The 25,947-nt window shown below is 35.7% G+C and overlaps 1 protein-coding gene and 1 long non-coding RNA gene across 2 annotated transcripts in view; one reads left to right on the plus strand and one right to left on the minus strand.

Moving 5' to 3' along the window:
• Positions 1–25,947, plus strand: part of LOC140168177 (uncharacterized) — a 156,340-nt gene that overhangs the window by 60,865 nt on the left and 69,528 nt on the right. The window lies entirely within an intron of this gene.
• On the minus strand, positions 7,558–25,041 carry LOC140168711 (uncharacterized). The gene is made up of 3 exons (XM_072192121.1): positions 24,773–25,041; positions 20,891–22,593; positions 7,558–11,842 (listed from the first exon to the last, which is right to left on the minus strand). The coding sequence occupies exons 2-3, from the start codon at positions 22,556–22,558 to the stop codon at positions 9,866–9,868; spliced, it is 3,645 nt and encodes a 1,214-aa protein (XP_072048222.1). The 5' UTR covers positions 22,559–22,593; positions 24,773–25,041; the 3' UTR covers positions 7,558–9,865.

The raw sequence follows: 25,947 nt of genomic DNA on the forward strand, positions 1-25,947 counted from the left end.
CAGCACAACGATGACATTTCATCTCTGCAGGTTGCCATCTCTGTGATTAGCCTGTAATGTGAATACAAAAAGATTTCACATTACATGGTATGCATTATATTCTAGTTACCAAAAAGTGTAAGCCCAAATTATAGGTCAAGTCACTGAAAAGTTTTCTCTTAAAGGAAGTCTCCGGCAATCACAACATTATTCTTATATGTTAGAAAAATAATTATCAACCACGAATCACATGGTTTTATTTAAAACAAAACTCATAGTGACCATAAAACAAATAAAACATCCGTTTCTCAACACGCGATATTCAAAATTCCCGGCGCCGAGTGCAATGGCGTCCCAGTAATACAATGAAGGCTAACGACAATTGAACACAAATAACCATTACGTCATTGTACTTAGACAATTTCGGTGCAGGAATTTTGAATATCGCGTGTTGAGAGCCGACTGTTTTTATTCGTTTTTATGGTCAATATGAGTTTGTTTAAAATAAAACAATGTGATTCGTGCTTGATAATTATTTTTCTAACATATAAACATAATGTTATGATTGCCGGAGTCTACTAATCATTAGTCTCTATTGGCATGAAAAGCTAAAAGTTGCATGGAAAGTCTTCAAATGTCATCCAATTGGGCTGAGTAGAAGAAGGGCCCAAATCCATTTTTTTTTACATAAATGAGTTATAATGCAGAGGTCTCTAGTCTAGAATGTGAAGGCTAGACTTCTCGAGCAACCTCCACCTGATGCAAACTGTACTTACTTTTTGGAGAACTCTGTATAGCACTTATGGAATTGTCTCAAAGACTGTTTGTTAAGCTTATAATTATTCCTGAGACAGGGTGAGAGAGATTAGTCTCAGTCCTGGGAAGTCTCAGATGCAACTTGAGCTGGTATGTACACTCTCAACCGGGCTCTCAACCTGCATATAGATAATGCATGCATATAATTTGGTATGGTATCACACAAGAAAAAGAAAAAACAGCTCCATCTGTATTCATGACAGAATGACCTTTAATCCATAATAACAAAGAGTATAAAGGATTAGTATATTGATTAACTGGCAGATCAGCGAGCTCTATATATACCCTTAGAAGGGACACAGATAAGAGGATTAACTACTACCATAGCATTAGCAATGGATGAATACAATTTTGAATATACCGCACTACATCAATTACGGTACCTATGCATTGAACAATAGATATCATAGAAATGCTGATAACTTGCACCTGTAAGATCTCTGTTTGCAGACATACACAGGTGATTAGTGCAATCTGCTTGTAGTGTAGGGCAGTCTATTCAAAATTATATTAATCCATTGCTATGGTAATTAATCCTCTTATCTATGTCCGGGGTACTCCAGTTTGGTTTTGGTAGGGACGTGCCGCTGAGAATTTGAAAGTGGACCCATAAATATACCAATTTTTCGAAATTTTCTGCCGAATTTACCCCAAATTGTCTTAGGGACCGTTCATAAATACTTTGGTGGGGGGACTGGGCAAAGTGTGGGGGGACACAAAAAGTTTTGAGTTGCAGAATGGGGGGACCAAAAGTTTTGGTTACTAAAGGAGGGGGTCAAAAAAGTTTTTAAGAAGAAAATACCAAAAGAACAAGAGCATACAAAATTTTTTAAAGGCACGCTACACAGCAGCATATATATAATAAAGCCCTTTTTACTCCGATTATGGCTCAAAATAGTGCAAAATAGACCTACATTTTTTGGCACGCTTACGCTGCGCTCATTTCCAGTATCCCATTAAAGCCTTTTTGGAATCTCAAAGACTTTACATGTATGTATTCTACAGTCACTATAAGAAAAGGGTATATGTATGTATCCCACTGATAAAATGATGCAACCAGTATTTTTTTTGTCTTTGACCCAAAATTTATATTTTGCCTCCCTGACCAAGAAAGCTGGCTATGCCCCTGATAAAACAGTCTTAAGTATTAAATTGAGTATGTGCCCAGATGTTGCTCTCAATTTCCAGTGGCATAGCGACGGGGAAGGTGGGGCATGTGCCCTGGGCGGCACTCTTAGGAGGCGCCAAATTGACCAATTCAGCATTGCTGCTGCGCCCCGCTAAGCGATGAAAGTCAAATTTTTTCGCGCGCTTCGCACGCATAAAAGGTCAAAGTCATTTGAAAGATCAATTTAAGACCAATATTCAACTTCATTATAACCAAAATTAATTAATGGTAGGCCCTTTGTGCGCCGGGCGCAATAATTATTTCAAGAATCGGGAGCAACACCCATCCTTAGACCTGGGTGCCACAAGCCCTAGCTACGCCACTGTCAATTTCCCTTTTTTGTGTTACTTTTATTTATTTAATTATTGGTTATAAGAATAAAACATGTATTTTCAAAAAATTAGAATGCATAAATTGAAATTAAACTTCATACAAGTCACAGCATGTGAAAAACACCTTCAACTTTCATGTTTTTTGGAAACAGGCCTATTATAAATAAATGTATGAACAAACATGCAGGCCTATAATTGTGACTGAGTTTGCACAAATGGAGTAGCCCCCCTCCCTAGACCTTTTTTTAACCTCATGTAAGGGGGGGGTCAAAAAAGTTTTGTATGTCTAAAGAGGGGGGTCAAAAAAGTTTTATGGTTCTCTGGAGGGGGTCAAAAAGTTTTGACTCAAAAATTTCAAGTGCCCAGCCCCCCACCAAAGTATTTATGAGCGGTCCCTTAGTTTTAACAAATGTTCCCAAAATTTTGGGAAACTTTTGGCTAGATTAAGGAAAAATTGGGCTATTTTCTGAAAAAAAATGAGAAAAATTTGAAAAAAAAGGTCCCATTCATATACCAAAACCCCCTGGGTCTATGTCACTTCTACCATATTAGGGAAAATCACAAGAGAAGTATGACCAGTGTTGCCAAATCATTAGCCCAAATCATTAGCTATCATTAGGTAACCCTGTATGCCACCCTCTTTTGATTTACTTATACACCTATCCGACTTCGCCATTACTGCGGTGTCCCCGATGTAAAACTGCGGTGTCCCGAAGTCGGGGGTTCTATCCATTATTTATTGTGTGCTATACAGAATTGTACCCGGGAATTGTACACAACAGTGATATTCAATACACAATCATGAGTATTGAATTAAGAATTAAATCTCCCGCTCTGGTACATCTGTGTTGCCGTCAATAGAGGGCCAAATACAGTAAACGCTTCTCGGATTGGTGTATAAGGCTGTTATCATTTGACCTCCATTAAAAATTGATATGCTGCCCTCTATTAATATTATGTAAAGCATTGATTCCTTTTAAGGAATTTAAAAATTAATGCATGCATAACATGAATTTATGAAAAGCCGGATCGGATCAGCTATCTACCAAATTCATAACAATATGCATATGATCTTGGAAATCACAGTCACTACATGTACTTGGTTAGCCAAATCCCATATTTTGCTAGCAAGTGACATGTTGAGTTATAAGAAATTGGCCTATTTAGGTGTTTTCTATGGGTCATGTGGCCAACTAATCAATCCTCTACAGGGGGGTCCCAGCGTGGGGGGAAAGGTTACTTGGGGTCAAATTTCAAAATTGCTTGAATCTTGTTTTAAACCCAACCAAAGTATTCCTCTGGTCATAAGGATAAGTATAGTTTGACCTACCTGTGATGTATGGTTCTTGATGAAGCAGAAAGGTCAAAGGTGAAATTAGTATACGGGGTCAACATCATAAAAATGCTCCGATTTAAACCAAAGATGTCTTAAAACTTTAACTGTTTTCCTTAATTTGATTTTATTGATCATTTGTTCAGACTTGGGGGTTGTGCAATAATTATGAGGGAGTCAATTTCCAAAGGGCATGATAGCATTGCTTCCTCTTGGCCTGCCAAAATTGCTTTCCCCCATCTTGGCCTGCCAACAAATCTTTGCCCCCCCCCTTTTGCACATGCTAGTTTTTTGGGATCCCAACTTGCAAACCTTAAATGATCTAGATCAGGGCTCCGCCAAATAGCGGCCTTGGCATCACATGTGTGGCGCCGTTAGCTTCCAGTGGCGTATGGCGCCCGTTTAGATTTAAAAATAAATAAATAAACAATGCGATTCCCATGTTATCCTTGTAAAGACAGGCTAAAATAGTACAAAATGTTGCACCAAATGGCGTCATTTGCACCTCAAATTAAAAAAATCGATAGCTTCACAGGGGGGAAACCCCCCTCTGACTCCCCCCCGCGAATTCGCAGCCATTGAGTGGCGCTTTGCAGATTTTTTTTAAATTCATGTGGCGCTTCAACAAATCTATTTGAGGAAGCCTGATCTAGATATATATTACGAGCGCAGCGAGCAGGAAAACTTCCATATTTAAGCATTTTTGTACTGTTTTCCTAAACCTTTTTTAAGCATTTTATTTTAAAGGTGCCCCATGAATGTGTACCAAAAAATTGCTTGCCCCCAGGGACTTAGCTATAGCTTTCTTGGTCAGATCATGCAATACATATTCCAGTTTTGTTTTTTAAAGAGACTGTACATGTCTTTGAGCTTCCAAATATTTTTTGTATACGGTAATTTTCCAAATTCCCCTGCATATGGGCCTCCCCCCCTCACTTCCCCCAAACCAAATCATGGACAAAACACAGAAAGTGACATATTGACAAAACAGAATTTAAAAGTAAAAACAGAAAATTTATGCCTCTACTTATATACTTTTACTATGAAATCAACGATAATTACATTTTGTATTACAACTTTATAACATTCCTTTAATATCATGGATAAATTAAGGTGTCCATACACTTACATGTAAAACAAAAGCAATATTTTAAAAAGATCAAACCTAAATTACCAATTCAAGTAAATAAATAGATGGATACATTTATTCTGCATATTTTGGTGCCTGATGCAGCATGATGCGACTTTTATTTCTCCAAGTTATACCAATATGAATGAAAAACAAAGAGCATTTCAAAAGTGACAAATTTGGGATATTTCCTTCTTCAGCATGTTCAGACTGGGTGTTGTGACAGGCTCATTACAGCCTGACAGCCGGGCATGCCAGATATTAACGCTCACTCACTGGGCTCATAATTAGACCGAAAAGACAAATTGTTGGATTGGCGTAACCCGACCGAACCTAAAAATGGGCCTGACCCCAGACTTTTGTTCATACTTTATTGCAAAAAAATTTTTTTAAAAGAGAGAAAAAATAGCAATTTACAGCTTAAAATATGTGTAAAAGTTTGTTTTTTTAATGGCGACCGACTGACCCTAATTTTTTTTTTATGTTACGCCGATCAAACAATTTTTTTTAGGCCTTAGTGTGTTTTGAGAGAAACATCTATTTTGTCACTTTTTCTCTTTTTACATTCGAATTGGTAATATTTTGAAAATAAAGTCACATCGTACTGAATAAGGTATCAAAATGTAAATATGTAGAACAAAATTCTAAGATCTATTGAATACTTGATTTGGTAATTTAGGGTTTGTGTTTTTAGACACATTGCTTTTGTTTTAAGTGTATGGATACTTTTTGTGTGCAGTATATTTTATAACATATTAAACTGGGCTCAAAAAGAAACTTATAATTTTTTACAATGCATGAATCACAAGGTCATATCTTAAAATACTGTCAATTAAAATGAACCAAAATTACACACAGGATTACTTTAATACTCTACTCAAAACAAATGTCAGTAACCAAGCGTTTGTCCAACTGACACAACAGCAAAATGCACTGTCATGGGACAGCTTCCTGGACTTCCTCCACTTTCACAGCCCAACATTTGGCACCCAGCACAAAAAAATCTGTGAGAATGCACACAAGATCCTTGCACAGATGATAAAACGGTGCTGCTTTCTGCTTTCTGCTTTTCATGCACTTTTTTCATGAAACAGTGCTGGGCTGTGAATGTCAGTGCATTTTGCTGTTGTGTCAGTTGGATAACTGCGTGGTTACTGACATGTGTTAAGAGTAGAGTATTGAAGTAAACCTGTCTGTAATGTTGGTAGAATTTGATAGACAGGATTTCAAGATATGACCTTGTGAAAAATTATAAGTTTCTTTTTGAGCTCAGTTTATTTCCTTGATATTTTGGTTGACTTTACTACTTTGTAACATTTCCTTTATCATTGATACTACTTTATATTTTTTTACATCATAAATTACCCACTACTTTATCACATTTCCTTTGATATCAATAAATGATTATACTGCTTTATTACACTTCCTTTGATATCATGGATGACTATACTACTTTAGGTAAGCTGACAATATTATTTATAAAGCCTACCCAGTCGCACTGCAGTTTTTAGCGGGATCCCGCAAATGGGGCGTACCTCATCCCATTTTTTCACACTTCTGTAAGTAGCAATTAGCACCTCTTGAGATTTCCGATAAAATCAATGGTCACTAATAGTAGTGGCACCAGTCATGTACACCGCAGTATCGACGAGACTTCTGCACTAGTGCACATTGAATAAACAATGTTCATTGTTTACGCTGGTTTAAATCATGGGTCAATATAACTATAAACATCTAGGGAGTGTGTGTGAATGTGTGATAATGGATGAATATAACTGTTTACTGTTACAGTATTAACCAGCTATTGTTGATGGTATCGGTAGCTAGTGATTTTTGCTTTACGGGCGGCACTAGTAGGCCCTATTTTAGTAGGCCCTAACTGGCCGGCACTAAACGAAAATCGAAGTGGCAAATGCAATGCAGATTATTATAATATTATTGACTTGTGGCTGCCAAATCCGATGTGTGAACTGCCATATCCCATGTAATTGATTTAATCTGGCAATTAGGATAGAGTTGTAAACACGGCTGCCAAATCCGATGTGTGAACTGCCAAATCCCATGCAATTGATTTAATCTCGCAATTAACACAGAGTCCTAACCACGCGCCCGTCCGAGCTCAATCGAGAACAATTCACACACTTTAGTGGTAAACAGAATTAACAGATTATCTCATTATTCTATTGAATGCTCAAACAATGTTAATTGGGGCGGCGATTCAATCAGGAGGTGTATCGGCAAACAGATCATGACAACCTACGAAATGGAAAATTTGAATTTGAAATACTGTACATTGTCACAAGCGTCAGGACTATACTTATTTTTATTAATGAAGCTTGGTTGATCATATACATGAAATTGATACGACTAGATTAAAAAAGTAAGACTTTGAAGCATGTTTTAGATCGCCCAATGTTTTCATTTATCATGTAAAGGCGAAACCCGACTCTGTGCGAGCGTTTTTTAAATATACTATTAAAATTTTTAATAAGTACATTTTTAGGAGTTTAAGCTCATATAAAAATTATATAAAAATCAGATTTTTTCTCTCTTGGGAAGATTGATTATAATGGACTATGCCTTTCAGCATAACTTCTGATTCTGATATCGTGAAAAAAATATATGGGGAATGCTTGCACCCTCCTTTCTAGAAATAACGCGAAACTGGGAAAGATTGCCAATTCAAGACGTGCAGTGGGGTGTATGAAAACACGAGGCGATAGTGCAGATATTTTAATGCGGAAAAGTGGATTGCCGTCATGCCGTGTATTGCATGCGACGAGCGACTGATGTTTTCAGGACAGTTATCTGAAGTTGTCGCGGTACAAAAACAGTTCTATAACCCATGTAACATTACCATGAGGAATGTTATAATTATGTTACTATTAGCCTCATTTATTGGTGTGTTGAAATCGAAAACCTTTCTAGGTTATACCCAGGGTCTATGGTTAAACCATTTTTACCAATTTACCAGCGATTTTAAAATAAGTCCTATTTCCAGAATGGCTCCCAATCGGCTTTGAAAAAGCTATAATCCAAAAGCTTCAACCACGCCAGGCCATTTCCCCTACCAGTTATATGTTAATTAACAATATAAACATGCTTTAAGATAAGAGTTTCAAATCAGTGACTTTAGGTAGGCCTATGTAAATAGATCGGTGCTGGAAGCTTACGCGGTAGGCTTCGTATTGAGTTGATGCGGTGGTGTTTATTGATCAGTCTCACACTTTTCGGTGATAAAACAGATTAGCTGATAACAACTAATTGTGTCGGCGGCCTGCGGTATAAAAAACAATAGATGCGGCGCGTCCGTTCTACTGCAGGAAACCTTATAAATAATATTGTCAGCTTACCTTATTACCTTTCCTTCGATATCATTGATGACTATACTACTCAATAACATTTCCTTTGATATCATGGATGACTATACTACTTTATAACATTTCCTTTGATATCATGGATGACTATACTACTCAATAACATTTCCTTTGATATCATGGATGACTACACTACTTTATAACATTTCCTTTGATATCATGGATGACTATATACTACTTTATAACATTTCCTTTGATACCACGGAGGACTCAGTATACTACTTTATTACATTTCCTTTGATATCATGGATGACTATACTACTTTATAACATTTCCTTTGATATCATGGATGACTATATACTACTTTATAACATTTCCTTTGATACCACGGAGGACTCAGTATACTACTTTATTACATTTCCTTTGATATCATGGATGACTATACTACTTTATAACATTTCTTTTGATATCATGGATAACTATACTACTTTATAACATGTCCTTTGATACCACGGAGGACTCAGTATACTACTTTACAACATTTCATTAGATATCATGGATGACTATACTACTTTATATCATTTCCTTTGATATCATGGATGACTATATACTACTTTATAACATTTCCTTTGATACCACGGAGGACTCGGTATACTACTTTATTACATTTCCTTTGATATCATGGATGACTATACCACTTTATAACATTTCCTTTGATATCATGGATGACTATATACTACTTTATAACATTTCCTTTGATACCACGGAGGACTCAGTATACTACTTTATTACATTTCCTTTGATATCATGGATGACTATACTACTTTATAACATTTCTTTTGATATCATGGATAACTATACTACTTTATAACATGTCCTTTGATACCACGGAGGACTCAGTATACTACTTTACAACATTTCATTAGATATCATGGATGACTATACTACTTTATATCATTTCCTTTGATATCATGGATGACTATATACTACTTTATAACATTTCCTTTGATACCACGGAGGACTCAGTATACTACTTTATCACATTTCCTTTGATATCATGGATGACTATGTACTACTTTATTACATTTCCTTTTATATCATGGATATCTATGTACTACTTTATTACATTTCCTTTGATACCATCGAGGACTAAAATACTTTATTACAGTTGCATTGATACCATACTACTTTATACCATTTCCTTGATATCATGGATGAATATACTACTATTATTACTCTCACATTTCCAATCTAAGACACTGACTTATTTACTTCATGTGAAAATACCGAACCACTGACCTCCCTTGAAATCAGTGGTAATAAGTAAAAGAAGAAAAAGAACTGCCCTGAGCACAACCTATTTACATCGCAAATGCAAAATGAATTGAACAGTTAAAAAAATAAAACTTTGCACTCCCTTTGGGCCTTTATTGTGATTTTGTCAAAACTGTATCATGTATGTGTCATGAACTGAACAGTTAAAAACAAAACTTTAACACCCCTTTTGGGCCTTTATATTTGATATTTTATTGAACTGTATGCATCATGAACTGAACAGATAATTAAAAACAAGCACCCCTTTTGGGTCGTTATTGTGATTTTTTTTTCAAAACTCGATGCATCATGACTGAACAGTTAAAAATAAAACTTTGCACCCCTTTCTGTAACTGTATGCCTCATCAGCTATATAATAAACAGTTAAAAACAAAACTTTAACACCCCTTTTGGCCCGTTGTATTTTTTTTTTCAAAACTGTATGCATCATGAACAAACAAGCATCCCTTTTGGGCCTTATTTTTTCAAAACTGTATGTGTCATTTCATGCCGTTTCTTGTCACCAGTCTGGATGAAGCACTTGTCACAATACCTACATTTATGCGGTTTCTCACCTGTGTGTATCATTTCATGTAGTTTCTTGTATCTGGAGCTAAAGCACTTGTTGCAATATTTGCATTTGAATGGTTTCTCACCTGTATGTGTCCTTTCATGATCTTTCTTAGCATTAGTGTAAATGAAAGACTTCTCACAATATCTGCATTTATGGGGTTTTTCACCTGTGTGTGTCATTTCATGTTTTTTCAAGGTATCAGCATAGCTGAAGCACTTGTCACAATAACTACATTTGTGCGGTTTATCTCCGGTATGTGTCATTTCGTGGCGGTTCTTGTGAATAGCTTGGCGGAAGCACTTGTCACAATACTTGCACTTATGTGGTTTCTCACCAGTATGTGTCATTTCATGTAGTTTCCTGTCAGAAGACCGGCAAAAGCACTTATCACAGTATCCGCATTTAAGTGGTTTACCACCTGTGTGCATCGTCATTTCATGACGTTTCGTTGCGCCAGGATCTTTGAAAGATTTGTCACAATATCTGCATTTCTGAGGTTTTTCACCTGTATGTATCATTTCATGTTTTTTCTTGTTATTAGCCTGGGTGAAGCACTTGTCACAATAACTACATTTGTGTGGTTTATCTCCGGTATGTGTCATTTCATGACGTCTTTTGTGACTAATATCGCTGAAGCATTTGTCACAATATGCACATTTGTGTGACTTATTGCATGATGTGTGTATCCTTTCATGTCTATATTTTTCAGAAGACCGACTAAAGCCCTTGTCACAATATTTACATTTGTGTGGTTTATCACCAGTATGTGTCATTTCATGATAGTTTTTGGCATGAACATGATTAAAGCATTTGTCACAAAATCTACAAACATGAGGTGTTTCGCCTGTATGTGTCATTTCATGTTGTTTCTTCATACTAGCCAGTCTGAAGCACTTGTCACAAAATGTGCATTTGTGTGGTTTATCATCTGTATGTATCATTTCATGTGATTTCTTGTTACCAATCCGGCTGAAGCGCATATCACAATACCTGCATTTGAATGGTTTATCACCAGTATGCATCGTTTCATGTTTCTTTTTGTCACTAGTAGTGCTGAAGAACTTGTTGCAATAGGAGCATTTGTGTGGTTTTTCCCCAGTATGTGTCATTTCATGTTGTTTCTTGTTAGCAGCATGGCTAAAGCACTTGTCACAATATCTGCACTTGTGGGGGTTTTCACTTGTATGTCCTAATTCGTGTTCGTTCTTGTAATCAGTCCTGTAGAAGCACTTGTCACAATATCTGCATTTGTAGGGTTTGTCACCTGTATGTATCATTTCATGTCGATTCCTGCCACCAGCCTGAGTGAAGACCTTGTCACAATATCTACATCTATGTGATTTAATATCACCATCTTCCAGTTTCAAATCTTTTGGAGTTATATCACTATGTCTTTTCTTGTTAGTCTTTATTACAGCCTTTCTGATTAGCCCCTTAACATCAATGGTCGTTGGTTTTCGTTTAGCCCACCCTCTCCTTTGACGAAGACTAGGATTATTATACCAATATGAGTTGAAATGCATCTTATGATGACGTATGTGGGATAAGAACCGTGGTGTGTTAGCAGTAAACCTCTGGTTGCAATACCTACACACAGATGATGTCTTGCCTCTGGATGGCATTGTTGGTGCCTTCCCATTAAACGTCTGGTTGCAGTACCAGCACAAGAAATCATATTCAAAAATCAATTGCATTAAAACCAAAGATGGTGAGGTTAGCAATAACAAAGAAATCTCTAATGAACTCAATAAATTTTTCACATCTATTGGTTCTAATCTTGCTGCTGAACTTGGTAGAAATGATACTTGTAAATATAATAATGGTTGTGATGATAATGTAAATAATGTAATGTCTTTTGATATTATCCCAGTTACAGTTGACTATGTACTCAAACAATTATGTAATATTCCTACCAATAAGGCAACCGGTCTTGATGAGATTTCTGCCAAATTATTGAAAGCAGGAGCACATGTTATTGCACCAATATTAACTCACATTATTAATTATTCTATTATGTCATGTACTTTTCCTACAAATTGGAAAAAAGCCAAAGTCACACCTATTTTTAAAAGTGGTCAGCATTGTGATCCAAATAATTATAGGCCCATTTCCATTTTGTCTGTTGTATCAAAAATTATTGAAAGAGCCATTGTTGATCAGTTTTACACTTATTTAAATTCTCATAGTCTTATTTCTCCCAATCAGTCTGGTTTCCGACCTCTACATTCTACCTCAACTTCACTTGCTTCCATAACTGAAGACTGGTATGGTGCTATTAATGATGGTAATATAATTGGCATTGCTTTAATTGACTTAAGAAAGGCATTTGACACTGTAAATCACAATATTCTGATTCAAAAACTGAAAAATTTTGGAGTTAGCAAATACAGTATTGGATGGTTCAAAAGTTATCTCTCTAATCGTACTCAAGCTACTTTTGTAAATGGTACACTTTCTAACTTTGATTCTATCAATTATGGTGTTCCTCAGGGTTCAATCCTAGGACCACTCCTTTTCATTCTATTTATTAATGACTTGCCTAATTGTCTTCACTTTTCTCAAATCAGTATGTATGCTGATGACACTATAATTTACTGCTCTGAAAAAAATGACATTGATATTGTAAATAGCTTAAATAATGATCTGTCGAGTATCAAATTATGGCTAGACAATAATAAACTGAGTCTGAATGAGAATAAAACTAAATTTATGATGATGGGTTCACCCATAGCGACTAAGTAAAATTAATCACAATAGTTTAAATGTACATATAAATGGTAATGCTATAAGTCAGGTTTACTCCAGCACTCATCTAGGCGTAATAATTGATTGTAATTTAAATTGGCATGATCATATGGAAAATGTTTGTAAAAAATCTGCAAGAAATATCTCAATGATCAGAAGGGCTAAATATTTTGTCTCTGAAAGTACCCTTAAAATTATCTATAACTCTATTGTTGCACCACACTTCAACTATTGTGATGTAATTTGGGGCAATTGTAGCAAAAATGATTCTATTAAGCTTCAAAGATTACAAGCAAGAGCTGCTAGATATATTTGTAATGTTCCTTGGGATACCCCAGGAGCTGAAGTTCTGGAACAACTTAAATGGTTATCTCTTGATAAGATTAGAAATATCCATCTTGCTGAATTTATGTATAAAGTGACAAACAATATACTTCCTGAAAATATATGTAAGTTATTTACGGAAAAGGAATATAAATACGACCTCAGGCGCAATCCAAGAAATGTTAATATTCCTTTTCCTTCAAATAACTATAAGAAGCGTAGTCTTTCTTACAGAGGTGCTACTATGTGGAATAATTTGTCATCTTCAGCACAGTCCTCTGTAAGTCTTGCTTCCTTCAAAAGACTGTTATTCAGTGATTATGATTTAAATTTTACCTAGTTATTTTGCATTACTTATTTTTCCTACTGCTTGTATGTATATCTTTTTTAATTTCACATTGTATATGTACTTATTTTTTTGATATTATATCGTTGTTTATACTTGTTGTAAAACACGGCCCCAGGGAAGACCAGCTCAAGGGCTGATCTGGGCCTTTCCGTGTATAAATAAAATTTGAATTGAATTGAATTGAATGACATTTCGTTTCTGCAGGTTGACATCTCTGTGATTAGCCTGTTATGTGAATATGAAAAGATTTAAAAAAATTTTATTACATGGTATGCATTATATACATACATACCCCTCCCTATATGAAACATTAACTGTTTGTTGTTGGCTGTGGGGCACAACATCCACATGAAAGAAAAGACAGATTTCAAGCAGTTTTGAAAAGCAACATGCGGTTCTGAACAAGACAGTGTTGTAGTCGAGGACCTCATGTCCGAGGCCAAGGCCAAGGACTTGGTGTCCGAGGCCAAGGCCAAGGACATGGTGTCCGAGGCCAAGGACAACCCTCCGAGGCCAAGGACTTTTGTCTCCGAGGCCAAGGCCAAGGACCAAGGACTTTCATAATAATGAACCATATACTAAACCACGCCCGATCGGGAGTCATATTGTCGTCAACATAAGACAATTTTATATGCACTTTAAATAATGCTGCACAGTAAGCCTATTTATAGAACTAAAATGGGCTCTTTATCCTAGTTTCAACCAACAAAACCCAAGTATGTTGTATTTTCAAACTTGTTCATTATATCGATTTGTTTCTTAGTCTTAGGGAACAACCCGAAAGTTTGATGAAGTCCTACAAACGAAAGTCCTTTCGCTAGAACACTAACCGCCTCCACCCTCCCCTCTAACGCAAGTGTCAAATATCGACAAATCCAACCTGAATTCATAGGATACAGTGCCGTCGCTATGGTGGATGGGGGTGTGACAATGCTAGGATATTGATCACGTTTATGGAAGAAACAAATATTCTATTTTATTTTAATATATTTTCTTCGTACCTTTTTTGTCACAAAAAAAAAATTAGGACATACTGGATTTTCAAATAAAAAAGAATCAAAGTGCGGTCCCGTGTGCGGTACAGCTGTTTAGAAAATTAACTTACAAGTTACAGGTTGCGAGTACTGCACAGTGCACACTATATTGATTTAAAATCATTTTGAAGCAACCACTGTAAAATTTCAATATCGTAGGCTTACTTTAGAAAACACCAAAATTTTAAAACTATATTAAATCCTTAAAAAAAGATCAACTTCGACCGATGTTTTAACAACTTTAAAAACGTAATCTAACTTTTCGACCCCCCTCCCTCCCTAATGGAAGAACTTTCGTTAATAGGACTTCATCAAACTTTTGGGTTGTTCCCTTATCTAGACAAGTAGTGAAGATTACAATATAACACTTTTTTATGTATTTGATCCGCATACCATTTTGATGTCAAAAGCTAGACAGTTATATGGTATAATTATGTGCAACAATACAGCCTAAAATGGGCACTGATCTATCTTAAGATCAAATGCAGCAAAATGTAGCTGACGAGATTAATCAAAATAGATGAAATTCATTTAATCACAGTTACCCGGTAATCGAAACATGTCCTACAGTAGTGCCCAATGAGTTTCTTAAAATATCTAAAGAACCTTTTGTGTCTATTCGATATTCCTATTTTAGGAATCAAATCATATCATGATTGGCTGACAGGTTGAGTGGAATTTTAATATAAAACCACATATTTGGCTTACATGTGCATGTTTTGCAAAGAGCAAAGATGATAGTTAAAGAGTGCACCAAAATATTGAGAAACTATTTTGTAATTCAATCAGGTACAATAAAAAGCTATCATTGTCATGTTTCTCTAAAAAGTTTGAATTTATAACTAAACAGCAGATTGTACCTTTTCACTCTTTAAACATTTGCCTGCATTTTTGCTGATTTGCCTGTCCTTGTCGGGACCTTGTTGTCGAGGACCAAGGACTTTAGGTCCGAGGCCAAGGCCAAGGACTACACGTCGGAGGCCAAGGACTACATGTCCGAGGACCAAGGACTTCAAAACCTGTCCTCGAGGAGTCCTCGAGGCCGAGGACAGTACTCGAGGACTACAACACTGGAACAAGATCCACGATTAGGTCTCAAAACAGTCATTTTACTACATGTAGAAGAATGATAGTTATTTACCCAATTAAAAGCCATGATAGGGGACATATTTATAAAGTGATTCAGCACAAAAGAGTGGTTTTGAGCTATTTTAAAACATTTCCCTCTGTCTATCCTTGTTTAGGGGCAAATTTCAAACCAATTCCTCACTTTAGGGTGCTTTTATTTCAGTAAAATCCTGTTTAGGGTTAGTTTGACAAATATTTCGACATCCTAGCTCAGGGTAATTTTTGAAAGTCAATTCATACGGATAATTACAACTTTAATACATGAGTGCCCCTCCCCCTCCCCGGTTGCTGGCCAGTCGACATGCATTCATTGATAGTATAAACGATTGCCTAAAATAACAAGCAAATTGATGTACTTACCTTTTAAAGAACTCTGTATTATATAGCTCTCTGTAGCCTATTCTTGATGCAACCTGAGAGAGACTAGTCTCAGACTAGGAAAGTTTCAGATGCAACTCGGATAGCTCAGTGCACAAGTCAGTACATGCATATTATAACAGAATCACACAAGAAAATTTTCTACATGCATGCAGTCAATGTATTTCAACCACATGTAACATCAATACAATAAAAGTATCAGTGAACAGCTCTGTATTGTTCAGGAAAGTTGAACTTTCCTGGTATTGTTGAATCACAGATAGTTGAATAATGTAAGAATGCCCTGACAAGTATTAGTCTAGTAGTATTGATTAACTGTCAGATCAGCTGGGCTCTAAAACCACAAGAGATGTATGACCAGTGTTGCCAAATGATGAGCCCAAATTATGGAACAAATCACTCAAAAATCATGCACCCAACCAAATTCCACAGGAGAACACTTGATTGAATATGATCTGAACTTTTGTGGCTGAACTTCCATTAGGCTAATGAAATGAAATGATTGGTTTCCTGTCACATTTTTTTCAGTGAAATATGAGGTCATGATTTCATTATTCATTATTTTGGATAATTTAATTATTGTCAAAACTTTCATTTATATGGCTATTATATTGTTGATGGGAGACCATCTCAAAACCGGTATTAATTCTTATAATTATCATCATTACAGACATTTTGCAACAGATTGAGAAACGATTTGAATTTGTTTTTATTAAACTGAAAAGAAATTTGCAATTTTTGTAATCACTAGAAACATGATGAGGTAATCCTTAAATTTCCATTATTTACCACTTCCTCTACCCTACAACCACAATTAATAAAAATTATGATCAGCAGGGGATGTCAGACATTTTGAGAGTTTCAATTTTGATTATTTCCAAAATCAATTTTCAGATAATTGACTTTTGTATGAAAAAAAATGAAAGTTTTGTCAAATTGAAGGTGGTGCAGGCGGGTGATGGGAAACTAATAATTTCATTTCATAGGCCTTATAATAGATGTTGCTTTGGCGATTTATTGAGTATTTGTTTGGATTTAGGGGTTGTGCAATAATTATGAGCGGGTAAAATTTCCAAATGCCCTGCCAAAAAAATCGCTTGCCCCCCCCCCCACCTTGGCCTGCCAACAAATCTTTACCCCCCCCCTTTGCACATGCCAGTTTTTTGGGATCTCAATTTGCAAACCCTACATGGTTTAAATATTATATTGCGAGTGCAAGGAGCAGGAAAATTGGCATATTTAAGCGTTTTTGTACTGTTTTCCTAAGCCTTTTTACGTTTTATTTAAAAGGTGCCCCATGAATGTGTGCCAAAAATTGCTTTCTCCCCTCTCAGCTTGCCAAAAATTGTCCCCCGCCCCCTTTTCAAACCCTGGGTTGGTATTTTAATTTTTTTTTCCTATTTTTCAAACTACAGTATTCAATCAAGTAGGACAAGAACCATTTTTGTCTTGATTTTACCTTTCCCTGTTTTAAATGTCCAGGTGTATAATAAATTTTGTTTTATTAGGGTCTTATGAGGGTCAGGTGGCAATCATGCATAGTATTAAATGTGAAAACAAACATCCTTTTTTTAGCATTCTTCATAACGAGGGTTGAGAACCAGAAAGGTAAGGCTTTCTGGCTCTCAACCCTCGATAAGTAGGCGTACATTGTCACGGGGGGATCACTCAAATATGACAGTGTACGCATGCGTGACCAAATTTTTTCAAACACCCCTAAACGAAGTTTTACCCTACCCATAAATTTAGCCCTTAATAAGATAATTGAATATAGAATTTACCCCCTAATGAGTTTTTGGCTAGTAAAAAATGCCCTTTTTGGACTCGTAATTTACCAAAAATTTGAAAGGTACCCTAAACAAGTTGTTCAGATTCAGAAAACTACCCTTATTCTTGAAAATCGGTGTTTTTAGACCCTAAATGCATCACACGCGTAACTTGCCTTGCCTTAAAAAAAACACCCCCTTTTACTTGTTTTGGTCACGCATGCGTACAGACCATTTATGTGAGTGCCCTCCCCCCCGGGTACATTGTCTGCAATTCATCCACCTTACAACTTGGGCACAGGTATGTCACTTTCATATTCAAGTGCTTTAACCCCTCCAGGGGCGGGGGGTAAGATGCTGATTCTCTCTACAATTAGATCCTGCAAAGAAGTGTCCCTTTATCTGCATGGAAGTTTTCCCCATGACTACTAAAATACTTTTTTTGTTAAATTTCTAGTCATGATGTCATGATAGCGTTTTCAGGTGCCAAATATATGTCATGGTGTTTTTAGTTTTTTTTTATATAAATAATATGCAGAATGAACTTTTGCATAGTGCCACACACATGACAACTGTGTTGGTGCCAATCCAACTGGAAGAAGAAGCTCACATTTTCAACTCTGCAGATTTTGTCTTTCTATTTATTAATAAACCGTCTCGCAAACAGTGCATGGATGTTGAGTCAAAATTCACATTTACTATACTACTTTATTCTTGTATGTAACATTTCCTTCATTGATATACTTTCCTTTGATATCAAGGATGATTAGGCCGAGTAAAAAAAATACATGTTTCTCGTCCGTGCCCTCCTCCTTTTTTGAAGATTTTTCAAATTTCTTTTTATTTCGTAAACTTTCAGTTATAACTTGTTGAAAAAGATGTTTCAGAAGTTGAAACTTATTTTACGGCTTTGTAAATGCATAATACATCATCTACGAAGAGTTTTGGGATCACTAGAGGGGTCTAACTCTCAAAACAATAAAATAAAAAGGGCCTCCTCCTTTTTCACAGATATCAATCTGTATGTCAAATACCCAAAATATGGTGCCAAATACAGGTATTTAGCGTCGTTTTCCAATAAAAATAGAAAATAAAAAGCCCTCATCCTCCTAATTTTTAAAAACCGGACGAGAAACATGTTTTTATTTTTACTTGGCCTTACATTTCTAGGCTAGTAGGCTACTTTATAATATTCCTTTTATATCATGGATAACTATAATCTGCACACACCAGGTATATCCATACACTTAACAAAAGCAATATCTTAAAAAGATCAAACCTAAATTGCCAAATCAAGTAATCAATAGATGGATACATTTATTCTGCGTATTTTGGTACCTGATGCGGCATGATGCGACTTTTATTTCTCCAAGTTATACCAATATGAATGAAAAACGAGAGCATTTCAAAAAATGACAAATTTGGGATATTTCATCCTTCAGCATGTTCAGGGGATTCTGACCAGGTATTGTGACAGGCTCATTACAGCGTGACAGCCGGGCATGCCAGATATTAACGCTCACTCACTGGGCTCATAATTAGACCTAAAAGCCAAATTGTTGGATTGGCGTAACCCGACAGACCCTAAAAATGGGTCTGAACCTATAGACTTTTTTTTTCATACTTTTTGCAAATTTTTTTTTAAAACTTAAAAAAGAGAGAAAAAATAGCAATTTACAGCTTAAAATGTGTGTAAAATTTTTTTTCAATGCCGCCCGACTGACCCTAATTTTTTTTAATGTTACACCAATCAAACAATTTTTTTAGGCCTTAGCAAGTTTTGAGAGAAACATGTATTTTGTCACTTTTGAAATTTTCTCTTTTTACATTTGAATTGGTAATATTTTGAAAATAAAGTCACATCGTACTGAATAAGGTATCAAAATGAAAATATGTAGAACAAAATTCTAAGATCTACCCGGTATTATTATATTGAATACTTCATTTGGTAATTTAGGTTGTGTTTTTAAGACACATTGCTTTTGTTTTCAGTGTATGGATACTTTTTGTGTGCAGTATACATGTATTTTATAACATTTCATTTATATCATGGTTGACTATACTACTTTATAACATTTCCTTGATATCATGGATGACTATACTACTTTGTAACATATCCTTTGATATCATGGTTGACTATACTACTTTATAACATTTCCTTGATATCATGGTTGACTATACTACTTTAAGGACCATTCACAAATACTTGTTAGGGGGGCCTGATGCCAACAAAAATTATTGTGAAAATTTTTCGAGGCCCCCCTTTACAGATCAAAGGTCAACCCCATAGAAAAGCATATAAACTCAATTTTCCCAGGAAAATTTGTGGTCATTTTTTTCATGCTCCCCCTTCTTAGGAGGGTCAAAAATTTTCAGGGCCCCCTTTTTGCATCAGCCCCCCTGACAAGTATTTATGAATGGTCCCTTATAACATTTCCTTGATATCATGGTTGACTATACTACTTTATAACATTTCCTTTATCATTGATACTATTTTATATATATGTTTTTATATCATAAATTACCCCACTACTTTATTACATTTCTTATCATAATCAATAATAACTACACTACTTTATTCTACTTCCTTTCATATCATGGATGACTATACATGTATACTACTTTATAACATTTCCTTTGATATCATGGATGACTATTAATACTTTATAACATTTCCTTTGATATCATGGATGGCTATACTACTTTATAACATTTCCTTTGATATCATGGATGACTATATACTACTTCATAACATTTCCTTTGATATCATGGATGGCTTTACTACTTCATAACATTTCCTTTGATATCATGGATGGCTACACTACTCATTAACATTTCCTTTGATATCATGGATGGCTACACTACTCATTAACATTTCCTTTGATATCAGGGATGACTATACTACTTTATAACATTTCCTTTGATATCATGGATGACTATATAACTATATACTACTTCATAACATTTCCTTTGATATCATGGATGGCTATACAGTTAAAAACAAAACTTTGCACCCCTTTTGGGCCTTTATTGTAATGTTGTTCAAAACTGCATGCCTCGTGAACTAAACAGTTACAAACAAAGAAAACTTTAACACCCCTTTTGGGCCTTTGTATTTGATTTTTTTTTCAAAACTGTATGCATCATGAACTGAACAGTTAATTGCAAACAAGCATCCCTTTTGGGGCCTTATTTTTTCAAAACTGTATGTGTCATTTCATGCCGCTTCTTGTCACCAATCTGGATGAAGCACCTGTCGCAATATTTGCATTTGTGCGGTTTCTCACCTGTGTGTATCATTTCATGTAATTTCTTGTAACTAGAGTTGAAGCACTTGTTGCAATATCTGCATTTGTAGGGTTTCTCACCTGTATGTGTCATTTCATGATGTTTCTTACCGCTAATGTCATTGAAATACTTGTCACAATAGCTGCATTTATGAGGTTTTTCACCTGTGTGTGTCATTTCATGTTTTTTCAAGGTATCAGCATAGCTGAAGCACTTGTCACAATAACTACATTTGTGCGGTTTATCTCCGGTATGTGTCATTTCGTGGCGGTTCTTGTGAATAGCTTGGCGGAAGCATTTGTCACAATACTTGCACTTATGTGGTTTGTCACCAGTATGTATCAATTCATGTAGTTTTCTCGCAGCAGGCAAGCAAAAGCACTTGTCACAGTAGCTGCATTTAAGTGGTTTACCACCTGTGTGCATCATTTCATGACGTTTCTTAGCACCAGTGTCTCTGAAAGACTTGTCACAATATCCGCATTTATGAGGTTTTTCACCTGTATGTATCATTTCATGACGTTTCTTGACGCTATTCTTGATGAAAGCCTTGTCACAATAACTGCATTTATGCGGTTTATCTCCGGTATGTATCATTTCATGCTGTTTTTTGTCACTAGTATTGCTGAAGCATTTGTCACAATACCCACATTTGTGTGACTTATTGCCTGATGTGTGTATCCTTTCATGTCGTTTTATCTCAGAAGCCCGACTAAAGCCCTTGTCACAATATTTACATTTGTGTGGTTTATCACCTGTATGTGTCATTTCATGATAGTTTTTGGAATGAACATGACTAAAGCATTTGTCACAAAATCTACAAACATGAGGTTTTTCGCCTGTATGTGTCATTTCATGTCGCTTCTTATCACTGGCGAGTCTGAAGCACTTGTCACAAAATGTACATTTGTGTGGTTTATCATCTGTATGTATCGATTCATGTGTTTTCTTGTTACCAATCCGGCTGAAGCGCATATCACAATACCTGCATTTGAATGGTTTATCACCAGTATGCATCGTTTCATGTTTCTTTTTGTCACTAGTAGTGCTAAAGCACTTGTTGCAATAAGAGCATTTGTGTGGTTTTTCACCAGTATGTGTCATTTCATGTTGTTTCTTGTTACCAGCCTGGCTAAAGCACTTGTCACAATATTTGCACTTGTGGGGATTTTCACTTGTATGTCCTAATTCATGTTCCTTCTTGTGATCAGTCCTGTAGAAGCACTTGTCACAATATCTGCATTTGTATGGTTTTTCACCTGTGTGCACCATTTCATGTCGTTTCCTGCCACCAGCCTGAGTGAAGACTTTGTCACAATATCTGCATCTATGTGACTTAATATCACTATGTCTCTTCTTGTTAGTCTTTATCACAGTCTTTTTGATCAGGTGTCCTTTAACATTGATGATCATTGGTTTCCATTTAGCACACCCTGCCTTTGGTGGAAGTCTAGGATTGTTATACCAATATGAGTTGAAACGCATCTTATGATGACGTAGGTGGGATAAGAACCGTGGTGTATTAGCAATAAACCTCTGGTTACAGTACCTACACACAGATGATGTCTTGCTTCTGGATGGCATTGTTGGTGTCTTCCCATTAAACGTCTGTGATTAGCCTGTTATGTGAATATATGAAGAGATTTTTAAAAATTTTATTACATGGTATGCATTATATACATACATACTCCTCCCTATATGAAATGTTTAACTGGTTTTTTTTTGGTTTTTTTTATTCCCTGTGCTTGGAACTGGTGGAGGGAGAAAAATATACACAAAGAACCACCAGTTCCCAACGATCATGAACAATTACATTTATATAAATTTACAATCACATTAATTTTTATACTTTTAATATTAAAATCCATACTTATAAAAGCAACAGGTACAGAGAGAGACAAAAGAGACAAAGACAGAGGACAAAGACAACATGCATGATGGTATTCTTGATTACTTGTATACATGTAACTACTAGCTGTATAAATGGGCAAAAATGGGCACATAAACATGGAACATGGTGAATAATACAGTCAACATAATGCAGGCTGGCTGATTACATGAATATGTGTAGCATGAAAAATAAATGGGAGTAGTAAAATCAGGAAAAACAAAAGTAAAAAAGCAAAATGAATAATACTAAATTGATATTCACTCTCCAGAGATGTCAAATGAAAATTTTTTAAAGTGTTTTCCCAATTTACCATTTTTTTCTGCAATTTTATATTCAGTTTTAAACTTAGTTTTGACCAAATTTAAAAAGGCTTGAAAATTTGGAATAATTTGTTGAAACTTACACCTGTAAACATAAAACTTGAGACAGAGAATACAAAAGTTCAAACATGTGTAATGCTTTGTACTAGTGGTATCGGTCCCAAACATTTTTCAAAATTAGAAAAAATAAAATTTTCACCAGTTTTATTATAAAATAGAGTTGTAAGTTTGTTCCACAAAGGAGACACACAATCGCACTCACAGAATATGTGAGCTAAAGATTCATTTGATTTCTTACAAAAGAAACACAAAGGCGAATCTGTTCTACCAATTTTATAAAGGAAATTATTTGTGCAGATAGTTCTATGAAAAACTTTAAAGTAAAAAGCCCTGAGGTGTGTTTCGATGGTACATTTAAAATTATTTTCATGAATGGATGTCCAATCAATTTCCTCTTCAGCTCCCAAAGTGTCAATCCAATAAACCTCTGTATTTTCTGGTCTACATTGTATCCTGAGTCTTTAAAATGTTGTATGCAAATTTTGTCACTTTATTTGTTTCAAACAAAGTTTCCACAATTTTATCAAAAATGTTCACATCAACATTCATGGGATTTTCAAACCATTCAATCAGAGTTGTTTGTTGTTGGCCGGGGGCGGCACAACATCCGCATGAAAGAAAAGACAGATTTCGAGCAGTTTTGAAGAGCAACATATGGTTCCGTACAAGATCCACGATTAGGGTCTCAAAACACTCATTTTAGACGAAGGGCAGTTAGGGAGTGATCATTATTTATGACAGAGGGGGGAATGGGAAAATGGGGGAACCTGAAATTTGTAGTTGAACCAGGAGGAGGGATTGTTAAATTTTAAATGGAGAAAATTATGAAAACAAGGGGGAAAGCGAAAATTTTGAGTTGACGCGAGGGGCCGCGGGGAACGCAAAATTTTTTGTCGATATTTTTTCCAAAATGCCCATTCCCCCTGCCATAAATAACGATCTGTCCCTTATTTACCCAATTAAAAGCCATGATGGGTGACATAATATTATGATATTTATAAAGTGATTCAGCACAAAGTGGTTTTGAGCTATTTTAAAACATTTCACTCTGTCTATCCTTGTTTAGGGGCAAATTTCAAACCACTTTAGGGTGCTTTTATTTCAGTAAAATCCTTGTTTATGGTTAGTTTGACAAATATTTTGACATCTTAGCTTAGGGTTATTTTTGAAAGTCAATTCATGCGGATGATTACAACTTTAATGCCCTGCGTGCTAGCCATGCGCTTCAACAGAAAAAGTTGTGAAGTTTTGAAATATTTTCTCAAAATATCAAGAGCTATCTTAAGAATTACTGAACCAATAGTAGGCTTGTTTGTACTCATTTTAATGCATTTTTCCTGCTTATTCCAAATATGGTCATAAAAATTTACAATTATGAAATTTTTAAAATCTTGTTGAAACTTGTCATCTGCAGTCAACACCAGTGTGAAGAGAATTAATCCCCGGGTTGCTGGCCAGTGAACATGCATTCATTTATACATGTAGTAAAAATGACTGCCTAAAATGACAAGCAAACTGATTACTTACCTTTTGAAGAATTCTGAAGCTCACATGCAGTATTAAGTCAAAGATAGAGCTTTATATTCTTGATGCAACCTGAGAAAGACTCAGCTTTGGGCACTCTCAGATGCAACTCTTAAACCTGTACAGATAACTCAGTACACAAGTCAATGCATGTATAAATATAATTTACAGAATACCACACAAGAAACTTTTCTACATGCAGTCAATGTATTGCAACCCCATGTATCTCAACATCAATACAATAAGAAGTATAAAGTCTCAGTAAACAGCTCTGTATTTAGTTTGTATTGTTGAATCACAAATGGTTGAATAATGTAAGAATACCCTGACAAGTATTGATTAAACTGTGGTTTTTAAAGAGAAAACCACAAGAGATGTATGACCAGTGTTGCCAACTAATGAGCCCAAATCATGGAACAAATCACTCAAAAGTCATATGCACTCAACCAAATTCCACAGGAGAAATCTTGATTGAATATGACCTGAACTTTTATGGCTGAACTTCCATTATACGAGGGGGTATCAAAAAGTTTTAGAAATCACTGGTCCTTATGTACACTATGATGCAAAAATGGTCTCATAAGAATGTTTACTTTTTTTACAGGCGCTAGATGTCAGTACCTGCCTATGTAACCGCATAACCAGCAAAATGGAGAAAATTGAGGCATGCAGCATGATTAAGTTCCATTTTAAGGGTTACAGTGCCCAAAAAATCTGCGATGAAATAAAAATTCATTTTCCAAAAAGCAACAGTGACAATATCACAATCACCACCGAAGATAACTTTCATTTCATCATCGATTTTCTAGGCACTGCAACCCTGCAAATGCAGGATCTTAATAACGCTGCTTGCCTCAATTTTCTCAATCTTGCAGTTTATGCGCAGTAACTGGGGCAGCAGGTTATTAGCATCTAGCGTCGCCTGTAAAAAAAGTAAACATACTTATGAGACCATTTTTGTATCCATAGTGTACATAAGGACCAGTGATTGCACTGACAAAATTTCATTGATATAGCTCTTTCACTTCTGGGTGGTTTCTAAAACTTTTTGATACCCCCTCGTAGATTTTGGTTTTGTGATTTTATGGGGTATTATTTATGGGGTGGGAGGTAAAATTTCCAAAGCCCCCCCTCGGCCTGCCAACAAATCTTTATCCCCCCCCCTTTGCACATGCCAG

Source organism: Amphiura filiformis, chromosome 13 (genome assembly GCF_039555335.1).
Source record: "Amphiura filiformis chromosome 13, Afil_fr2py, whole genome shotgun sequence".
Lineage (NCBI taxonomy): Eukaryota > Metazoa > Echinodermata > Ophiuroidea > Amphilepidida > Amphiuridae > Amphiura > Amphiura filiformis.

What these genes read in the sequence shown, in the direction of transcription:
- LOC140168711 (XM_072192121.1), bottom strand. Translation starts at nt 22,558, where the DNA reads ATGCCATCCAGAAGCAAGACATCATCTGTGTGTAGGTACTGTAACCAG. An exon ending in GGCATGAAATGACACATACA is followed by an intron (nt 11,843 to 20,890) that starts GTTTTGAAAAAA and finishes TTGAGTACATAG; the next exon opens with TCAACTGTAACTGGGATAAT.